This window comes from Primulina huaijiensis, chromosome 15 (genome assembly GCF_012295235.1).
Source record: "Primulina huaijiensis isolate GDHJ02 chromosome 15, ASM1229523v2, whole genome shotgun sequence".
Classification (NCBI taxonomy): Eukaryota; Viridiplantae; Streptophyta; class Magnoliopsida; order Lamiales; family Gesneriaceae; genus Primulina; species Primulina huaijiensis.
Genome location: NC_133320.1, coordinates 554829 through 576876, shown reverse-complemented (window position 1 = coordinate 576876; position 22048 = coordinate 554829). Strand labels below are relative to the sequence as shown.

The 22048-nt window shown below is 36.1% G+C and overlaps 4 protein-coding genes across 5 annotated transcripts; all 4 read right to left on the bottom strand.

Annotated features, from left to right (window-relative positions):
• Positions 1–400: 400 nt before the first annotated feature.
• Positions 401–4587, bottom strand: LOC140958895 (stromal 70 kDa heat shock-related protein, chloroplastic-like). The gene is made up of 8 exons (XM_073416482.1): positions 3882–4587; positions 3113–3365; positions 2451–2530; positions 2192–2334; positions 2009–2107; positions 1732–1921; positions 1241–1639; positions 401–1046 (listed from the first exon to the last, which is right to left on the bottom strand). The coding sequence occupies exons 1-8, from the start codon at positions 4413–4415 to the stop codon at positions 648–650; spliced, it is 2097 nt and encodes a 698-aa protein (XP_073272583.1). The 5' UTR covers positions 4416–4587; the 3' UTR covers positions 401–647.
• A 1367-nt stretch (positions 4588–5954) lies between these two features.
• Positions 5955–9792, bottom strand: LOC140960050 (ras-related protein RABD1-like). Its single transcript, XM_073418165.1, has 8 exons — positions 9678–9792; positions 9520–9592; positions 9187–9234; positions 9046–9093; positions 8330–8401; positions 7197–7352; positions 6463–6566; positions 5955–6189 (listed from the first exon to the last, which is right to left on the bottom strand). The coding sequence occupies exons 1-8, from the start codon at positions 9689–9691 to the stop codon at positions 6096–6098; spliced, it is 609 nt and encodes a 202-aa protein (XP_073274266.1). The 5' UTR covers positions 9692–9792; the 3' UTR covers positions 5955–6095.
• Positions 9793–10956: 1164 nt separating this feature from the next.
• On the bottom strand, positions 10957–12357 carry LOC140959093 (glucuronoxylan 4-O-methyltransferase 1). The gene has a single exon (XM_073416844.1). It carries the CDS (start codon positions 12120–12122, stop codon positions 11238–11240), a length of 885 nt encoding a protein of 294 aa, XP_073272945.1. The 5' UTR covers positions 12123–12357; the 3' UTR covers positions 10957–11237.
• Positions 12358–12649: 292 nt separating this feature from the next.
• Positions 12650–21038, bottom strand: LOC140959092 (probable serine/threonine-protein kinase At1g09600). Of its 2 annotated transcripts, none has more exons than XM_073416843.1 (8): positions 19780–21038; positions 18966–19250; positions 15959–16276; positions 15368–15595; positions 14572–14669; positions 14218–14332; positions 13690–14070; positions 12650–13273 (listed from the first exon to the last, which is right to left on the bottom strand). In XM_073416843.1, the coding sequence occupies exons 1-8, from the start codon at positions 20332–20334 to the stop codon at positions 13073–13075; spliced, it is 2181 nt and encodes a 726-aa protein (XP_073272944.1). In that variant the 5' UTR covers positions 20335–21038; the 3' UTR covers positions 12650–13072. The 2 variants fall into 2 exon arrangements, with proteins under 2 accessions (XP_073272944.1, XP_073272943.1); XM_073416842.1 differs by having other exon boundaries at positions 12652–13273; positions 13690–14076.
• Positions 21039–22048: the final 1010 nt, after the last annotated feature.

The window sequence follows — 22048 nt, the reverse complement described above, 5'->3', positions numbered from 1 at the left end:
CATGATTTTTTTTCCTCTCGTGCTTTTAATCAAATATATTTGACGTGAAAATTCTGATCGTTAAATTCCCATTTAAAAAGTGATAACAGTATGAAACATTGCTTTATGGGTTTAAATTTACTTTCGCCGTTATTTAATCGGTATCGCATACTTGTCTTGTGCATGAAAACATCTCCAACAAACTCTTATAAGAGATTCCGGGATAAATACTCTGATAATTTGTTCTTTTATCACTCAGATATTGCTAATAAAGCAGCTCACGTACCTAATGATCGAGTATTGTGTGATGTTAAGAATGAAACAAACAGACATGTATAATAAGTACGCTAATATAATAAAAAACTTTGAAAAATGAAACTAGCTACAAACAACCCAGTACACACTCAAGTAAACATTGCGGTGAACAGAACAGTGAAATGCAGAATTTACTATATGAAACTTCCAAATCCATCGTTGATGTTGGCAGATGATACAATCTGGAAGATTAAAACATTAGGATGTTCAAAAACTCTCATACTGTGTTGTAATAACTAAATTTGCTCAAACACCGTCTCCATCAAAATCGAGCAAAAATATTCTCGTATAAACACAAGGAATGATAGGAGGTTAAGATCGCTGACCAGGCTTGATATCTGTCTCATGTCCCCTCATTTGCTATCCGTGAAGTCGGCATCGATGACATCTCCTTCAGGTCCCTTGCCTGATGATTCCGAAGAGGTAGCTCCTCCTCCAGGTGTGGGGCCGGTACCAGGTGTGGCACCTGGTTGGTTATATAATGATTGGCCAAGCTGCATAACCTCTTGATTTAGAGCACTCATTGCATCCTTCATTGCTTGGGTTGAGCCACCAGAAATGGCATCCTTAAGTTCTCCAAGTTTTGCCTCAACCTTTTCTTTTACTGGGGGAGGAACTTTGTCTCCAAGTTCCTTCAATTGCTTCTCCGTCTGGTAAACTACAGAATCAGCCTGATTTTTAGTGTCTATGGCATCTCTCTTCTCCTTGTCTTCTTTTGCAAATTTTTCAGCTTCATTAACCATTCTCTGCACCTGTAGTAACACATAAGAGCGCACTGGATCAGGATTGGGGAAAAATTGCAAGTTTCCAGATAAGTAATTAACGAGGGTTTAATAGGAGTCAAAGTTAAAAAGCAGACTTTCATTTCATTAGCTCAAATTTAGCTTGCTGCTGTAGTGGTTGTAAAAGCATGTGATATGGTGAAGACATCATAAAAAACTCTTACCTCATCACTAGGCAATGTGCTGGCACCGGTAATGGTGATATCTTGCTTTTTCCCAGTTCCCTTGTCAATGGCAGCGACAGAGAGTATTCCATTGGCATCAATGTCAAATTTAACCTCAATTTGAGGAACCCCACGAGGGGCTGGGGGAATTCCATCAAGACGGAAGCTGCCTAAAGATTTGTTATCTCTAACAAACTCTCTCTCGCCTTGAAGAACATTAATCTCAACACTAGTCTGACCATCAGCTGCTGTCGAGAACACCTCTGATTTTGAAGTAGGCAAAGTGGTATTTCGAGGAATAATCTTGGTCATTACCCCACCAAGTGTTTCCAACCCCAAAGATAGTGGGGTTACATCCAGAAGGACTATATCGCTAACATCTCCCGCCAAAACACCAGCCTAAACAAATAAAATAAGCAAGAATGTTTGTCAAACGACGTTACGTCGTTACCCAGCCAGAATAAGACAGCTAAAACAGGGTATGCTCAAACCTGAACTGCTGCTCCAAGGGCAACAACTTCATCTGGGTTGACAGTAACATTTGGGTCCTTTCCAGTCAATTTCTTAACAAGTTCCTGAACAGCTGGAATACGTGTGGAACCACCAACAAGGATAACTTCGTCAATGTCACTGAAAGACAGCTTCGCATCCCTCAATGAATTTTGAACAGGTGTTTTGAGTCTGATAAGGAAACGGTTTCCTCCAATAAGTTGCAAAATATTATATAATCACAACATGCTAATTATTCACACAGATGATTGAGCTGACCTGTCCAGTAAATCTGAGCACAACTCCTCAAATTTAGCACGTGTAATAGTTGTTTCAATATGTTTAGGGCCATCAGCAGTGGCAGTAATGAAAGGCAAACTAGCAAAACGAAGAAAACAACGTGAACAATTAAGCATGTAAGAAGTTGCAAGGGTGTCAGCGAATTTTGAACATTAAACATGCCTGATATTAGTTTGCGTCAAAGATGACAATTCCATCTTAGCCTTCTCAGCTGTCTCAGTTAAACGCTGAAGAGCTTGCTTGTCCTTCAAAAGATCTATCCCCTCATCCTTTTTGAAACTTGCAGCAAGCCAATCAACAATTCTCTGGATGAAATCCAAAAAAGTGAATGACATCATCAACAAAATGCAGTTGTAAAATTAAATATGCATGAAGAAAATGGAGAGTCATCTTCAAAGAATTAGCAATAAGAAATCTGAACCTTGTCAAAGTCATCACCACCAAGATGTGTATCTCCAGAAGTAGACAGCACCTCAAACACACCATCACCAACCTCAAGAACTAATCAAAAGAACGAAGGAAAATTAAAAATAACTTCATGTCAACGGCCTAAACATTCATGAACTAATGAACGCATGTGTATCTCCAGAAGTAGACAGCACCTCAAACACACCATCACCAACCTCAAGAACTAATAAAAAGAACGAAGGAAAATTAAAAATAACTTCATGTCAACGGCCTAAACATTCATGAACTATTGAACACACTAGACAATGGTATCTCAAATCAAACACTAGTTCACAATATATTTGGAGGCGATAAAATAGCCAATGAACGCATCCAAAAGAATAGCAATGTTTCTTATAGCTTGTTCACGGGCCTCAACTAGAATTTTCATGACACAATTGAGCACTCTTGCACAAGTAAAGAATTCTACCATTTTAAATATGGCATGACAAAAACTGATGCTTGAGCAGTTAAGCTAACACAGAAATTAATGCAAAAGAATTAAAGAAAAAAAGATGGACACTATTTTAAACAACAAAAAGAACAGGTAAGATGACAATCATGCTTCAGTTGAACAACAGAAAATGGGGAACCGAGACAAGGGTTGAGCTAGAAAATAAATGAGACATTCCTCACCTGAAACATCAAAAGTACCACCTCCAAGATCAAAAACTAGAATAGTTTCATTGCTTTTCTTCTCAAAACCATAGGCCAATGATGCTGCAGTGGGCTCATTTATAATACGGAGAACTTCTAAGCCAGCGATACGACCAGCATCTTTGGTTGCAGTTCTCTGAGAATCATTGAAGTAAGCAGGAACAGTGACCACAGCTTTAGTGACCTTGTCATTCAAAAACTTCGAAGCATCATCCACAAGCTTCCTCAAAACCTAAAGCCAGAGAGCGAAAGAAGCATTGCTTAAAACCATCCTTTGGCATATTATACAGCACAATTATCATATTAATATATAGGAAAAAAGTTAAACCGACCACTAATTGAACTAGAGAACAACTATAAGATGCATTATTCACACCAATACTCAGTCGTTAGGTGCTAAAGCAGTGTGCCTGAAGGTGCACTATCATTGATCTCAAAGTTTACATGCACAAGAGGAAAAAAATTGTTCGCGGGATAAAATATTAAATACTCTTTAACTCCAAGAACATGCGTCAAACAAACTAAGCACTCAAATTTCAAAAACATATTTACGAAGTTCATAAACTAAAAATTCGCACTGAATTTGATGCAATCAACTTGACCTCAACAAAAGGACATCCTTTTCCAATAAAATTCTACAGAAACCTCATCAACTTCGACATAGTGAATAGCTTTCTCATCAAGAAAGACATAGAATGACCACTTTCGTTATAAAGGCGGAAATGACAAGTAGGTATTATATACACACCTGAGCCGAGATTTCCTCAGCAGCAAACTGTTTCCCAATTGCAGGACAATCGAGCTTAACATTCCCGTTCTCATCCCTTACCACATTGTAAGAAACCTGCTTCGACTCCTCATCCACCTCAGACATCTTCCTCCCAATAAACCTCTTCACCGAGAAGAAGGTATTCTGGGGGTTCACCACCGCCTGCCGCTTTGCAATTTGCCCAACCAGCCTATCTCCGGCCTTCGTATATGCAACCACAGACGGAGTAGTTCGCTGACCCTCAGCGTTAGTCACAATCGTCGGCTTCCCTCCCTCCATCGCCGCCACCGCAGAATTCGTCGTCCCGAGATCAATCCCCACAACTTTCTCCGCAACCACTCGGAAGTGACGGTTGCCACCTCTGACCTTGCTCTTGAGATTGAGACCAAATGACACCGAGTTGTTGAGCTTCGTCCCAAAAAACACAGTCTTGCCAGGATTGTTCGGTCTGTTTGAGGAAGTGAAGTGAGTGGTAGCACCAAGGGCGTGAATTTGAGCTGTGGATGAAGCCATGATTTGCAAATCGGATTCTAAACTGCTTTAGGGTTGATAGACGAGTGGGGAACCTAGAAATTGGAGACGGTGGAAGGATGAGCGAGTAGCGATTTGGTGGAGGGGAAGGAGATAAGAGAAGAAGGGTGTTAGGTTTATGACTCTGCTCTCACCTTCTAGAAACCTCGTCTCGTCTACGACTATATANAACTCAGCGTTACTCATTATTTAATTAGGATAGTTTCGTTTTTAACTTTTATGATATTTGTTTATTTTTCAGATTAAAGTAATATTAGATTTTATGATTATGCTCACTAGAATAATTGCTGTGAACCCATTGTGTAAATTTATCATAAAAATGGTTAAAAAAAAAATGCGTAGATGAAAACGTAAAATCCTGTTCATGGAATAAATATTGCATTAAAACTAATTTCATGTCATCGATTACTCGTTTTGCCTCAAGAGCGTCCACCACTTCCTCGTTCGATATATGGCTGGGTTCAAAGTCATCCCACTCTGCTTTCCGTTTTCTGAAATCAACCAAGAAATGACACCAGTCAAAGCTCAAGATTTCTGAAATGAAGATAGAAATGAGATTGTTTTCTTCAAGGGCAAAATGTAGGTAACTCAACTCACCCAAGGACATTCGATTTTTTGTTGCCAAATAACTTGAATAAGTCCACAGCATTTCCATTGGCTTTGCTGAAAGTGAAGAAAGAAACAGACAGACCGGTGTCAATCAGCTTGTTAGTGAAATGAGAATATAATAGGACAGACAGTTGCATAGAGTCTAATTAGTAGTACTTTCACATGCAGACTTTTGAATTCAAAAAAAAATTTGACTAAAAAACCGAAATAAACTTGGCATGAGAGTGTAATCAAACCCTCTACGCCCTTTCTTGTTTATTCTGCCCATGTCACATTTTGTACAGCGATCTAAAGCATGAAATGTTTAAGGTTGGGAGTTGAGAATAAATTCCACGAAGTAAAAGTGTCATTGGAGTATAAATCAACAGTTATCAAGTAGAAAATTAAATTCAATTTTAATGGCCTTGATCAATGATCCAACCAAATAAAGTTGGAGGTAGCGATGTGGAAACCGAGGCATGGCCTCCTAAAATTTGAATATTTATCATCAGTAGTGAGTAATGACACTGGGTCTGGAGTTAAAATATTCTACATACACTATCAATTATTTAATTTAAACGTGAATTCTTTGTAAATAAATGGTATTGTTGAAAATTAAATTTTTGTTAACCAAAAATTACATTTTTACATCCAAATGTTATGTTAGAGAAAATTAGTCAAAAGCAATCCACCACAATTATTAGGTGTTGCATCACACAAGACTTTTGAATAACAAAAGTTTGACAGCTTTATTTTAAGTTAGTAAATAACAAACTCCAAAAACTACAACATAAGAAAAAAATCAACGTAAATAATTAAGATTTTAACTATATTAGACGAGAATGTTTTTAATTGTAATATTTTCACATACCAACTTATCTAACTACTATTATTATACATTTTAAAAATTCAAGAAATATCTGCAACCATAAATAAAAGTTAAAAAATAAGGATTATGCAACAGCAAAGTTCAGCAGTTTACATTTGACCAGGAGTTGAAAGGACATTTGTAGTCATTACACCATTCTTATCTTTTTACAAACTTCTAAACATCAAATTACACATAGGAAACACTTAAGCACAACAATTACTATTCTGCTCAATTGGTTGACCCTTTATCTGAACTCTGCCTGTCGATTTCTTGTCTGCGGTTGGCTGGTTTCCCATTCTGCATAAATTCACCAGTCTCAAAAATTTATAAGGAAGCGAGAAGAAATTGTAGGTATTCGAGGTGAAATCACAAAAATCCAGTCCATGAACATGTCATCATCAAATAAACTTAGGTTGAAACTAGTAGGATTTAAAGTAGTTCACAGCTCAAGGATCCCCCTCAAATTTCACGTCTTATTGGTACGAGGCTATGAGCAATTTAGTATGTAATTATAAAACTTGTAATGAAGACCAACAATATTATAAATGCATAGATGAGTTCACTGATTACTTTTTCTTGATTTCACCGGCCATAGTCAAGAAAGCTTGCTCCACATTAATAGCATCTTTTGCACTCGTCTCAAGGAAAGGAATCCCAAGCTCATCCGCGAATGCCTGCAAATTTTGGTCCACAGTACGAGGACACAAATTGAGAAACGCGGGGAAAGATCTTTATATTAAACAGCATTTGAAAGAAAATATGCGAACATCAAGTACAAATAAAAGTAGGAGAGGGTAAAGGTGAAAACAAAAATCCGCCTGTTTTGGCATATCGTTCACAAGAAGTGTCTCATATCTTAGCCCAAATATAAAGGAAAAGTGAAACACCAAAAGAAAGAGCGGTGAGTATATTCCCAAGATTTTGAAAACATTGAACAGAAGAACTACACAATTCTAATTAAAACAAGATGTAGATTAAGCTATCTGGAAGTTTCGAGTACATTTCATGTGTTGTCATTCCTACTCGATGTGATGGTTATCTCATTTGAAGTATCTGTCTCTTTATTTATTATTAATAATCTGATATCACACTGAAAAGAACAAATATAGTCCAATACAAAGAGTCAAAGATCGAGACATTTTAGAAAAATTCCAGTAAACTTGAAGAAATTAGGATGCCTCACCACATACACATTAGAAATTTCAATGCCCATTACTTTTTATTATTATTGTTTGGTTAGAAACTCAGAACCAGAGGAAATCGAAGTCACTTATACCCTCAACATATAGGAATAAAGAATTTACCTTTGCTGTTGCAGTGTCCACAACTTTGCTCTCGACTAAATCGCATTTGTTGCCAACCAAAAGCTTGCAAACACTATCATTTGCATATCTATCAATCTCATTAAGCCACTGCTTAACATTGTTGAAGCTCTCCATCTCAGTCACATCATACACAATCTATTATGATTATAGTAAGTACAATTAATCTTTTTAAGAAATTAGGACAATCAATACATCATTATCTCAAAAAACAATTAAATGAAATAAAGAGTCCTTTAGTAAGGATCCTGACAGTTTCCCACAGCGCTGACATACAAGAGGATACAGAAACTTGGCTAGGGAAAAAATCAGAAACAGCACGTATATGGATATGCAGCATGCAGAAGACCAAGGTAAACAATAATTTAAAGATTATTGCATTAAAAGAAGGTAAACTAGATACACACGCACTTTTAAAATCTAAAATAAATGTATTCTGATGTTAAAAACCACAGTTGACCATCAATACCGAAAAAACAGATGGCAGATAATAGTTAATCAAATCAAACATAAATAATCTAAATCAGAAACAAGGTAGAAAATGTATTGGGTCCAGGTATCAACATTTGCACAATAATATGGTTATAATACACCCCCAAACAAGAGGAAGAACAAATGTCCTAGAAACCAACTGAAGAAAATGAACAGTGCTACTTAGATTTACTGCAACATTTGGTGCCTAGCCAGTAAATTACATGTATTGCACAGTGGAATATAGTTAAAAAAAAGTTATCATCACCGGGAAAGAAATGACTACTCCATAAAAAAATTCAACCAAGGTCAGGAACAGAGTTCAAACAAGGAGAAAAGGGAGAGAGGAGAAAAAGAATCAATGGTATAAGATTCAGTTAAGAATCAGAAGCTTAAAGAGCACTTACGACAAATGAGAAATCATCAAACAAGTCTTACAATAGCTGTTCCGTAGACCACAAAGTACATGCATAATAGCTTCTATTGTTTCAGAAGAGTAAAAATACTTGAAATAAAATACCCGTGATGCTTCCAACCATTGCAATTCATGCATGCAACATATCTTCACAATAAAGTTACAAAACAAAATCCAATATTGTGATTAAGCACAAAATTCAAGAATAACTATGAGTTGTCTTTCTTACAATGATCCCATGAGCTCCTCGATAGTAACTGCTAGTAATAGTCCGAAACCGCTCCTGGCCTGCAGTATCCCACTTGAAATACATTTAAAAAAACAAACCATTAGGTATTAAGTATACTACTCTTTTTCATTCATGATTACAGTGGTAACATTAGTATAGCACCACATAGAACAGATCACACTGTTGAAAAAGTACAATCACTGTACTATCGGACATATGAGAGCAAAGCTTGGAATTTTTCTATTGAAGAAAATCTGATTCTCTTTTTAGGTTTCAGCAAAATCACCTTGCTTCTTAGATTATCCGCAAATTAAAAATAGGTGTATAAACTGCGTTTTTTTAAAGACAAGCAACCCCCTTGGTGATCATTTAATGAAATATTCACCTCTCAAAAAAAGGTTGTGAGAGAATTTTAATACATCAGAGTAGCTCATTTAAATCATCAGGCATAACTCACAATTACAAGAGTTTCCACTTCTATGGATTGCATAGAAGAAGCTACATAAATACTGTGCTAACAGCTAAAACTTTTCAATTGAAGAAAGTGATCAAAAAAATAAGAAACAACTCAAATCATAAGACTCTGAACACTATATGTATGAAACAACTCGAATCCACAAACCGCAATTTCACAAACACAAACTCAAAAGGATAAAAAAGATCACGTGCTATTATCTACATATGATTTAACGCGGTCTCAAGTAAGATTAACTCACAATTTGCAGTTTGATAGTCTTTCCATCCAACTCGATTGTCCTGATTTTCTGCATTTAGAGCCCACAACATGATAAAGTTAACTCCCTTGTACGAAAAGAAGCTACACTGACTACTCGGAAAGGTTTGGAGCTATAACTTACAAAATCAACTCCAATGGTACTAATGTAGCTGTCCACGTACGAATCATCCTGAACACATTGATCCAACGATATATATTTGGCAATAACAGTGATCATTCTATCTAAAACCACAAATAACACACATAATCCGATGGTCTAATTGCTCATTTCAATTCCATAAAATAACTTTTCGCAACACCCATTGGCCATTATAAATGGATTACATTTCTTATTCCTCAAAATCTTGATCCATAACATAATGCACTCAATTAGGCATGCAGAACCCCTCTATCCACCAAAATTACTTGAAATAAACAGAAATTAAATCAAAATTGGGGAGGTAATGAAACGTACAGCGAATCTGAGAAGAAGACAAGACTTGCCGACCGAGGAGTCACCGATTAAAAGAAGCTTGAACAAATAATCGCTACAAAAGTAATAAAAAAAACGTAATATCAACAAAATTGGATTCAGGAAGAATATGAGGAAACTCAGACTCAAATATTTCTTACTATTCGTTGCTCATCTCTCTCTATCCTTCGGCTTCGGAGGAAAAATGTTTACAGTGTGTTTGGCAAAGCAATCAGTATTTGGGGAGGATTTCATGGGATTTGTATTTAATCCAATTTTCACCGTTTGACGAGATGATTCAAAAAAAGAATTTGTATTTGTTTAGAATTTCATGGGTTCAAATCCCATTAAATTTGATAAGATTTGGTAGGATTTGGATTTTAAAAACAGACAATTACTTTTTTATCCAAATCCCATCAAATTTAATAAGATTTCTAAGGCTAACTTATTAAAATTTTAAAATTCCAAATTCGAATCTTTTTTTCTCCAAACAAGAAATGAATTTGTAAATATCATTTTTAAATTTTAAACCAAACACCAAATGGAATTTCAAATACTTGAATTTCCAAATCCAATACCAAATCCAAATCCAAATCCATATTTACAAAGAACCAAGCACACTGTTAGGGAAAAATAATATTTAATGATCTGCTTGGTTGTTTGTTTCTAAATTAAATTGGTATTTTAATATTTGAATTTAATTTTTAAACACTTATTGCTGTTCTTTCGAAATAATAATTGCAAACAACGTTAATAAAAAGAAAGTTGGTGAAAAATCTCCTCAAAATATTTCTTTGGGTTCACTCTCTACCCACAAAATTGTGGTACTATGTCATACAAAATGTGGTACACTTCATGTGGAAATGTGGTACACTTCATGTGGAAATGTGGTACTAAAAAAGTACCCAAGGACTGAACACAAAAAAATCGACGGCCGGGGACTATGGCCAATTTCCCGTTAATAAAATTATAATTATAACTTTTTATATGTTATTTCGTACCCAAATTAGAGCAAATATTAATGCTCGTGAACTAATTCTTATATATAAAATTCATTCGGATTTCAATTTCTCTTCGATATGTTTTACTTTAGATTGTATAATATATGATGCTAAATAAATTATTTAAACTTGTCATAATTTTGTTACTTATATGATCACAAATCTATGTATGTAAATTGATCTCTCGTGCCATGTGACTAACAATCCGTTTGTTATTAGGCATAAATAAATCGAAAAGTGGTTCAATATGTTGTTGGAATCCATTGTTCTTTAATTTCTTTGGTTGCTGATAAGTAAACCAACCGACGACCATTAATTAATGAACACAAATGCATATAGTTGGAGGACATCATATGGGATTTTTATTTTTCTCAAATAAACATACATCATATTTTTTTTAATATCCAATATATTTTTTTCATTCGTGAAATATGCTATATTATTGTCAAATTATTCAATTTCCCGTGAATCAAAGTATTGAGCCTGAACTCCACAATTCTTGAAACCCCACTACAAAAATATAAGGGAAATAAGATGCTTTCAAATGTAAATACTCGTAACAAATACGATCAGACACAAAACTATGAACCACATAATCCAAGAAACAAAAAAAAAAAGGTACCACTAGGCTCAGTTCATGCACGTAGAAATTTCAGGATTGAAATTTGAATTTTGAGGGAGATCTTGTATGAAGTTTCAAAACTAGTGTATGCTTGCTACTTAAGGGCAAAATGGTTTGTTCAAATCATCCCTGTGACTTGGGATAACAAAATGTCTCAATCTCCCTTCTTGTTTCTTCATATAACCCTCACACAGAAAAGCTTTAGAGAAGTTATCCTCCACCTCCCTATTCACATCATGCACAAGAACATGAGTCTCCAGACCGTCCAGGCGGTTTCGGGCCATCATTCCGGCAGTGTATATGGCTTTCATTCTCCCTGGAGCTTCGTCGTAATATCCTGTTGGTGCATCCACCATGATCAAGTCCCATTCTATATCATAAACTTCAGAAGGCAGCCCCTTTAAAGCTAGTTGACACATTGAGTACTTAGGATCTAGAACTGCAACACATTCAGGCCCTTTTCCCACTTGCATTAAATCATCTGCTTGATTTACTTTACTATCGTATGTAACATGATAAGGTTCTAACACGGGAAATCTTCTTCTGATTTGTTCTATCCACGACTCATCTTCTTCGATGAAGATGGTACGTCCGCCGTAGTTGAGTGAGTGCCACATGAGGCTGTCATGGCCTAGTCCAAATACGAGGAAGTTGCAAGGGGACTTCTTGTCTAGGATTCTTGATGTAATGGATATTTCTTTGAGTGTTTGTTGAGGAGTGATGGTTGAGGTTGAGTAATGGATTAGGACTTGGGCTAAGGATGTTGGAATTTTGGTGCAAGCGAGCGAGCAATTCGAGGTTATTGAGTTGGTTCTGGAAGATTTTTTGGGGAAGAAAGTGGACTTACGAATTTTGGGTGACGGAGTTTGGTTGGGAGATGATGAGAAATTTGATCTCAGAATAAAGAGAAGGAAAGAAGCAAGAATAACACAAATTATGAGAAATTTTAGACTAAAAGGGGGGTTGTGGGTTTTAGGCCTCATTTTATTTTTTGAGATGAAAAAGGCGAACTTTTGACGTTCTGAATTTGGGGTTTGAATGCAGAGTTATTGCTATTTCAAGCTTTGGGTTAAAGAAAGAAATGTGTAGAGTTGGAGGAGAAATAGTGTCAAGGGGATGGCTTTGAGGCTTGAGCATGGCTTAGAGATGAAGCGATATTGTTTTGTGCTGACAAAGACCAGAGAACTACAAAGAATTTTGAAGGAAGCAAGTGTTTTCTGGTGGTCCAAAGTATGGAGGAAACTTTATCATGTGTTGCATCTTTCGTCGAACGTGAGAGTTGCCCCAAAATTTAACTTCTGTATTATGAAGTCTTAATCGATATTTTAATCACTATTTAAGAATTGAATATTCAATTTTGCCTTTGGTCCTTCGACATTGAAATCAAATTGGATTTTTTTAATCTTTTTTTTCCATTCGCAATACACATATCTCGTAATTATAGTTTACCACACACAACTTGTAGTCATAATGGATTGTCAAAACATGGAAAAGTGTTTGGTTAATTTTGTAGTGTAATCCGTACCCAGCTGGTGCACTGTCAAACTCCATTTTAATAATTAAGATACAATTGGATCAACACCAAAGATTGACAAAAAAAAATTGGTAGAAAATACTTAAATATTTCTGCCAACGTAACCTGTCCTCTAAAGTCTCATCTCGGTAAATATATATCAAAACTTCACATGTATATGTTGGCAATTCCAAATCCTTCAGAAACAGGCACCTCCATGAATAATTGCTCATCCTATTTCTTGTAGATTTGCTACAGAAACATATGCTCTCGACTGCTCAGTTATTCTAGATCCCCAACTGTTCTTAGCCTCTGTGACGGCATTTCACACAGACCGGTGACAGAAGTCACATCATTCAGATAGATTAATTGCTCTAGGAGGAATGTATGTGTTGATGGAGCGTATGCATCTCTCGACAATCAATGGCCGTAGTTAACGTATTCTAGGAGTGAATCTGTTTGCTCATGGTATCCTTTCTTGGTCTTGTCCTTGTCCATACGAGCTTTCCTTACAGCATGTTGAATCTGTTTTTCATGCTCTTTCAGCATTTCCTCCACACTTCCACCTGGAAGCAACAATGGTCCTGAATAGTGCATCCGTGTCTTCTTTAGAGCGTAACTCTGGAAAAAAACAAAAATAATAATGACTGTCAGAAATAACTTATTCTAAAGGTTCAAGCTCAATGATGTCTCCAACCATAGTTTTTATGGTTTATCAGTTATCACATTCCATCACGTATAAGGCACAGACCGAGAAATACACGCTCAAAATTAGTATCCAAGACGTACAGGTGGCTCTAATACTAGGAGTCTTGAATATGTGAATAGCAAACTCCCGGATGGATCAGATATCATGAACAGCGAACTCCCGGATCAGATATCATGTCCAGAACCACTTGTTCTGGCTCAAACTCATGGAAAGTGGACTGACAGTTTTTTTTTTTTTAAAAAAAAAATTACAACATAATTTCTCTTTTCTTTCTTTCGGTTTGACGGGGAACAGGTGAAAAAGAAGTATATCTTCAAGTAACTTTTACCGTTGAAGTCTCCTTCTGAGGCATTGCTCCATTGTTCTTGTTGGAAAATTCCGGTCTTTCGAGTAAATGGTGTGAGGACTCAGCATCATTTATTCGTTCATATCTGGTATTCAAGCGATGTTCTGGCCAATGGGAACGAGCGCTGGAGTCTCTGCTAATATCAAGGTGTGAATTGCCACGAGGTGCCACCGAATTTGAGAATCTAGACAACCGCGCTGCTGTATCCTGGGGTTTATAAGAATCCAACAAATTTCCTGATGTTCCCCTTTGCATGGTATGACCACGACTCGAGGATCCTCTGGAAGGTTCAATTTGGAAGCCAGAAACACTACCTCCAGGATAGAACTTGTCACTGGTGCTCTTGGGGTTCGACTGCCCTTTCTGTGCCTGAACACCAAAAACTTACATTACCAAACAAGAATACGCTCTCAATAGCGTTATTTGGAAGGGAACATACTGATCTAAGAACTATCAGCAGATAGTATGCAGCCTTGCAAATTATCCAAGCAAGCGTCAGAAGAGAATTACCTGGATAGATGCTCGCATTTCAGCATTAGCGTCGTTAGATGGGATTTCTTTGGATTCTTTAGAGGTCTTTCGAGAAGATTCGAGTTCGCCTCCCTTTCCGCCGGCAGCCTTTTGTCTGGAATAGAGTTGAATAAAAATGCAACGAGAATAGAAGACAACCTTAGACATAGAATAGAGAATAAAAATTTCAAGTATACATTTAATATAATGGCGATATTTTCCCCCTCAGCTATTATCACACAAGAAGTACATGGCATCTTTCAGAAAAATGTTGCCAACAATTAATCAATTCCAACAAAATGGCAGAAGTTACAATACAAAACTCCACAAGAGTACAACAGAAGGAATGTATACCTTCTCGCTTCATCTTGCATTTTGGCATCAAATTCTTTGCAAGGTGGGTATTTGGGCAAGGATGACGGATCACAAGGTAGAGGCTTCGTCCTGAAAAACTGGAAAGACACGATCACATAAGTACACAAATTACAAAACTAAAATTGGTGAGATCGTGATTTTCAAGGAAAAGCAAATAACGGAAATAGAAGGAACTGGGAAGTAGTGCATAATTTTGAAACAAGCAAGACCAAAAAGAAAAGAAAAAAGAAAAAATTTGAATCAAAAAGAAAAAGAGAACTCTTGGAATGAGGCATAAATATGATCAAACAAAGCTACATGTCAACGGAATTCCATGACATCAAAACACGACCAAAAAGCACAAAATAGGAATAAATTCAATATAACAAGAACCTCATACGAAAAAATATCATGTTTAGAGAAAATAAACTACGGTAGTAATCATGGGTAGAGGATAAGCTGGGACATATTTATATGTAGTCTTCTTCTAGTTACTCCGATCAATGTTACGGCTATTATTGTGTTTCCAAGCAAGGACATCACATGAGTCCCTTGCACAACATCAGTATGCCCTCCAGACAAAGCTACATTTAGCAATGTCATATATCACACACAATAAAAAGCAATTCAATAATAAAATGTTTCAAGGACTTATTCAGCTCAGAGGTGCGCTTGACTTACAATTTATGCACATAATAAGGAACTAAGCTATCATATGAAGGAGTGTAATTCTGAGGGGAGCAAAAGGAAGTATGAAACCATCCAGATGAAATTTGCAGGAGAGAAGAAGATTTACCTCACTTTGAAGAGCTGAAGTTGTAGATCCTCGACACTCTGCTTCAAAAGCAAGGAGAGATTCCACAAGTGCTAAAGCAGAAGGAGGAAAGTCCTTGAATGTCTCAGCCACACATCGTTTATAAGGATGTTGAGGTTTGAATATTGTTGCGTGTGGTAATTTCGATGTTTTCCAGTATTCTTCTGAGGGTGAACCACAAAGTTTAAATATTTTGTGCAGTTGTTCAACCTGCATACAATGTCCGTTCTCAACAAGAAGCCAATTATAGGGTCATAAGCGAAGTACAGAGCATTTCCGAAAAAATTGGATAACTGTTTATAAGACGTAAACCCAGAAAACTGAGGGAAAACTTCATTTAAAATGTACTTTTAGAGGTATTAACATCGATCAGAAGATCAAGATAAATCCCGATATGTACGGAAAACAACAAGATACAATATGTTGTCACATGTAAAGAAAATCAAGGTGCAATTATCCTGCCGCCGTTAATCAAAAGCAGAAAATTATAATCTTGAAACAAAATTGACAACTTTCACAACTGGGCTAGAATGAAATGCTTCAAATCTCAAATCCAGTTAGGTGAGCATGTACCTCTGTCCTACCCGTCATAATTGGTTTTCCTGAAAACAATTCGGCAAGAATACAGCCAGAACTCCATAAATCTACAGAAACTCCATAATTTGTAGCACCAAGCAAAAGCTCAGGAGGTCGATACCACAGGGTAACAACTCGACTAGTTAAAGGCTGCTTTTGATTTGCTCGGAAAAAAGTTGCCAGTCCAAAATCACCAATCTTTAGAACCCCGTTGTTGTCAATCAAAAGATTCGAACCTTTGATATCACGGTGCAAGACTCCACGGCTATGACAGTGTTCAAGTCCACGAAGCAGCTGCTGCATGTAGCATTTGATCTGCATGCCCATTACATGAAGCTCTTATAAAAATGTCCATGTGGTGCAGATGATAAATATTAGATTGTTCCCAGTGCAAAGTATGTACAGGTTAATTGTGTTACCATACAAAAAAACCTCAAAAACAAATTTTCACCAATTGATTTCACAGCTGACGTAAAAATTTAGCCATTATGGAAATGACAATCACATGCTCAGATTTAAAGAAGATTTCAGCCTCGACTTTAAATTATATGCTTTTTGAAAATTAAGGTGAAGTTGCAGATGGCATACACGACTTTACTTTAGTTAAATAAAAAAATGATCTACAGATTCCTAAATTACCTCAAATCAAAAGGTACAAAACTCATCCTGTTCTGAAAAAATTCAGCTAGGAAGTCAGATAACAACAAGGGGTGTAATAAAACAACTAGAAGAGAAGCTTTTAATTTTTACTCCATTATTTTTAAGTAGGATGTGATACGAAACAGGATAAAATATCCCAACTCAATGTCATTTTATACTGGAGGCAGCAAACCAAGTCTGTAAAGCAGAATAATCTCGCACTCTTCATCGGTTTAAATATATTGTGTACACCTAATTGTTTCCTCAAAGGGGATTATACACTTAAACATGAGTTGATGTTCAATATCTTTATGGAATTCTCAAACTTAGATGAGAAAGACACGAAGTCAACAAAATGAAGACAACTCATGCTTTCTCATGCCCATTTATTTACATATGAGTCATGGTTGACCATTAAATTTGGCATTTTATAATTACATGAGTTCCTCCTATATATTATATGCTATCAATTTACGAACCATATTACATCTTCTCGTCTACAAGATTCTACAAGAAACATGCCAATATCCAGCAGCCTATTCTATCGACATCTGTCTATCCTCGAATCTTAATTATTCTCGCATTTGTCACAAAACAGGCACAACATGTTATCGCTATACTGAATGATGATGTTTCTTAAGTTCAAAACTTGGGAGTTTGAGGCAAAAATTGGGAGTTTGAGTGCAAGTTAAAGAAATATAGGAATATTTATTTGTCAATGCACAAAATAAAAGTGGCCATATAAACTGTCAGCAACACCATTTTCTTAAACAAAATTCTTTCAGTAAAACAAAATACAGCAGCACTTTTTTTATAAGAAACGATGATATATTAATATAGAAAGTTAATAATTACAAAAGAGGGCAAGAAGTCTGCTGCAGACAAACAAAAACCGCAGTCATGTTAGTGAAAAGCCGGGTAAGTTCTAGATATATACTTTCAAAGACTTCTAAATGTGCATTACTTTTAACGGTTTCCCTCCAAGTGGTACACCTAAATAATTGATTGGCCAAATCACTCGTCCGCATCCAATCTCATCAGCCAAAAAAACCACTTCTTCCTCTTCATAGTTAATGCCCAACAAAGCACTCTTCTCTAGATTAATATTTAGCCCCAACATACCTCAAAAATCCCTTATAATATCCACCAAAACGCGTACTTGACTCTCATTATTAGCAAAAAGCAGCGTGTCATCCGCAAACTAAATATGAGAAATTTCTACCCACGTGCAGGCCTAGAATAAGATTCATCACTTTAGCCTTGTCGATCGATCTTTTCAACACATCAACCACGGATCATCTTGTCTTAGACCTTTCGGCTTTTTAAATTTACCCCGTGGCCTACCGTCAAAATAGAAAATGAGCCGGTCGAAACACATCCCATAATCCACCTCCCCGATCTATCATCGAAGCCCTTCTTCCTTAGCACTTACTCCAAAAAACATCAATCCACATTATCATAGGCTTTCTCAAAATCAACATTAAATAGCCAGCCCTTCTTTTTCTACCTCCACAATTTCATTGGCTATTCTCGACTGTTGTCTTATAGCTCCACAATTTCATTGACTATAAGACAACAGTCGAGAATCTGTCGCCCATCAATAAAAGCTCTTCGATTCTCTACAATTGTATACGACAATACTTTTTTCAAACAAGAAGATAAGACTTTGGCAATAATCTTACACAGACCCGTGACCAAACTAATGGGCCTAAAGTCCTTAACCTTCAATGAATCTTGTTTTTTTGGAATCAAACAAATGTAAGTATCGTTAGTAATGCCATTTATAACTCCTCCTTCAAAGAATTCCTCAAAAATCTTCACTAAATCTCCTACAACAATATCCCAACACTCTTGAAAAAACGCAATTGTAAATTCATCCGGTCCCAGAGCCTTGCACTCATCACACTCAGAAACTGCTTTTTTGATCTCCTCAAATACAGTGGCACTCTAAACCCAAATCATTACTAAATTGACAGCTCCACTGCTCCCATTCCAGAGCTCCACGTGTAGCTTTAAAAATCGGCTATCTAGACTGACATGCAAAAGTCTTATCATGAGCTAGTTCTATTGTCTGTCAGAGTAGCAACATCGCACATGTTATGCCTCGTCATAATATCTTACAAGCAACCACAGGATTTTACCAGTTATTTGCAGATACTTGGGTAAAAATCATTAACCAAAACATGCACACAGAATCTTCTACTAGAAAGATATGAACCATATGTGTAAGCACCAAACATTGCCTCCCATGATAGATGCATAGACATAACTAGCAACCAGAAACATCATTTAAAGCTGTCTGCCAATTGAAAATTCACGAGGACAAGGTGAACAAAGAGAAAAGATTTTGAATAGAAACACGAACCTGTGATTCTGTAAATTTAACAGTCGGTGAAGCCAATAGTCCAGTAAGATCATGCTCCATGTATTCAAATACAAGGTATAAATTTCCTGAAACCCTGGAAGTGACTAGACCTTCAAGTTTCATGATATTTGGATGGTCAAGCCTACGAAGAATAAGGATTTCCCTAGCCATGAAACGTACACTATCTGGATCCATGTTGACAAATCGCACTTTTTTTAGTGCGACAATTTTCTCAGTTTCAAGGTCGCGAGCTCTGTACACACTGCTGTAAGTTCCTTGACCAATCTGAAAGGTTGGGAGTACATAATAAAAATGTAACGAAATGAAGCAACATTGGGGAGGAAACAGGAAACCGCAAACCAAAGTACATCATTGTTTAAAAGTGAGAAATTAAGTCAATTACATATGATATGCATGGCTTCAAAAGCAGCAAGTAATGGTTCCTGTAAAAAGTAATTCACCACCCAGAGCGCCTACCCCACATGAAAATTAGAAACCTCAGAATTTTGTGCTTGAAAATATCAACATCACAAAAAAACTTGAAAGGTATAACAGGGATATCCATGTCACCGCACAAGAATCGCAGAGATAACTTTCTTGCAAATAAAAATGCAGGTATATTGATACGGATGCCGGAAGAGTATACGCATTAAGATAGATGTAGAGTGACGTATAGAGGCAGAATAATTTAAGCAATCGAATGGCAAGAAAAGTCAGGATAAATAACAGTTATAAGTCACCGTGAAAATATAACTAAAAAAAGATTCAGAAATATATGCTGCCTTCAGAATAAGGCAGGATAAACTTAATATACCTTATCCAACTTCTCGAATGAGTCTGCTTTTCGAGGAATCCATCCTTTGATAGCTTCCCCAGCCACAGCAGTCAGCCACGGCGGCCATCCAGCAACTACTTGGGTCCCATCTATTCCATTTTTTACACTTAATACCCTGCACATTTGAGGCTGCCCCCCTTGCGTTCCCACCTCCATAGTTGCCCGTCTTTGTATTTTGGCCATTTCAGGTTTCTCAAAAACCATAGGCTTCTTACTACCCTCGTCCCAAGCAGATGGGGTGGAGCCAGCACTTCTCACATCATGCTCTCCTGATATCAGCCTTGTTGTTGCATCATTGCCTCCGTTGTCAATCTCCACCACAACCTCCTCATTCCTTGATGATGATACTAATCTTTTTGAAGTTATTTTCAATTCCCTCTCATTCTTAACCTTGTTATCATCATCGTCTGTACTGCCTTTAGAGCAAATGCAACCCATTCTATACAAATACTTAAGTCCCCTGCTTTTCTTAACAGGAAACTTGAGGTTCCAAAAATAAAAACCTATTTTGCTTTTCTTGAGTACGCGCAGCATTTAGCTGATTTGAACCGCATCATCCACATTCAGAAAACTTCAAAACAGATCAAGGATCCATGATCCAATAAAAAAAAACCCCACCTCCAACAACCCTATTTTCTCATATAGAATGCACCCCAATATTAATTCTAAAACATCGAGATGAAATCTATGTTAGGCAATATAAAATCAACTCATTCTTGAAATTCAATGTCTGTAATCAATCATTCTTGAAACCCCCGTGTCAATCTCAACGAATTCTTGGCTTAACACAAGGATAGTAGTCAATGTACCACCAACAAAGTTCAGAGTATACGGACGTACATGAGACTTAATCATTCCGATTACAATTCAGGAAACTTTAACAAAACATCAAGGCAAACGTAACCCAGGTCCAAGATCCAATCTTTTCAGCATGAACAAGCCCACATTGCCCAAAATTCAAATAATGCAGCCAATTACCATAAGCAATCGGACATCGAAAGATCAACCTCTGTTTCGTCCAGGGTTTCAGGAACAATCAATCGAACACGAATTTTCGGGTTCGCAGTTGCAATTAATGAATCGTGTACCGTAAATTGACTAGAGTAATTTAATAATTAAATGGCAATAATTTTTCCTCTAAAAATTGCAAAAACAAGAAAATGGAAGGCATTTTGTGAGAGTGACGCAATCAAGAAAATAGGGATAGAGAGCAGTTTTTGGGTCTGATGGCGCCTAAGTTTGCGAATGGCCTGTTAAACATTTACAAAAAGGGATATATTTCATTCATTTAGTTTGAATTTTCTTTTTCATATATTTTAATTATAATAAAGTATAGTTTTTATTATTAATATTATTTTCGCCGGTCTTTTTAACAATCTATCCCTATTCCACTATTTATTTTATTTTACTCGTTAGATAAGAAAAAATTGGTAAACTTCTTTACAGAATTTATATTTCCAAAAACTCTATTTTAATTTATATAAAAAACACATATAAGCCTGAATGAATAGGACATAGGGAGTATATTATAATTATTATTTCATGCGCTGACTGTAAGCATAAACATGCATGAAAGACTCGTCTTAGTACAATGAAGACAGTTGTCGAATCTGGAGTGTTACATTGTATTTCGTGTATATAATTTAAAAATGGATCGTATGAAAAACTTGGCTAATGTAAAGATAAATAAAGTTAACTCACCGAAAATGATTGTTTCATTAACCATGTTTTCACTTTTCAATTCGGGGAATGACTTGAATTCAAACATACAAGATGAAATTGTAAAATTGCTTTTTATTAGGGGTGTCAAAATACAACACGATCTGTCAACCCGACACGACCCAACACGAAAAAATCAGGTTTGGGTTGGGGTTTTTCGGGTTCGGGTCTGGTTTGGGTTGGGTGGGTTCAGATTTGTGCCATGTTAGACGGGTTTCGGGTTGGGTCACGGGTTGATCCGAATTTTTTTTTTAAATATTACCTATATTTTTATATATTGTATGTTTGAACAAAATTTATTGTATATTTATATGATAAATTTTCATCATTTAAAATATATTTTGTATATTTTTTTAACAATTGTTTATTTGATTTAGTAAATATATTTTTAATTTTCTACAATTAAATTTTCAAATTTAAATCGAAAATTTTGTTATTATATGTTTAAATTAAAATATTATTAATATTTTTTATTTTATCGAATTTTTTTCATTAATTTCTTTTTAAAAATAAATAAAATTCGGGTTAG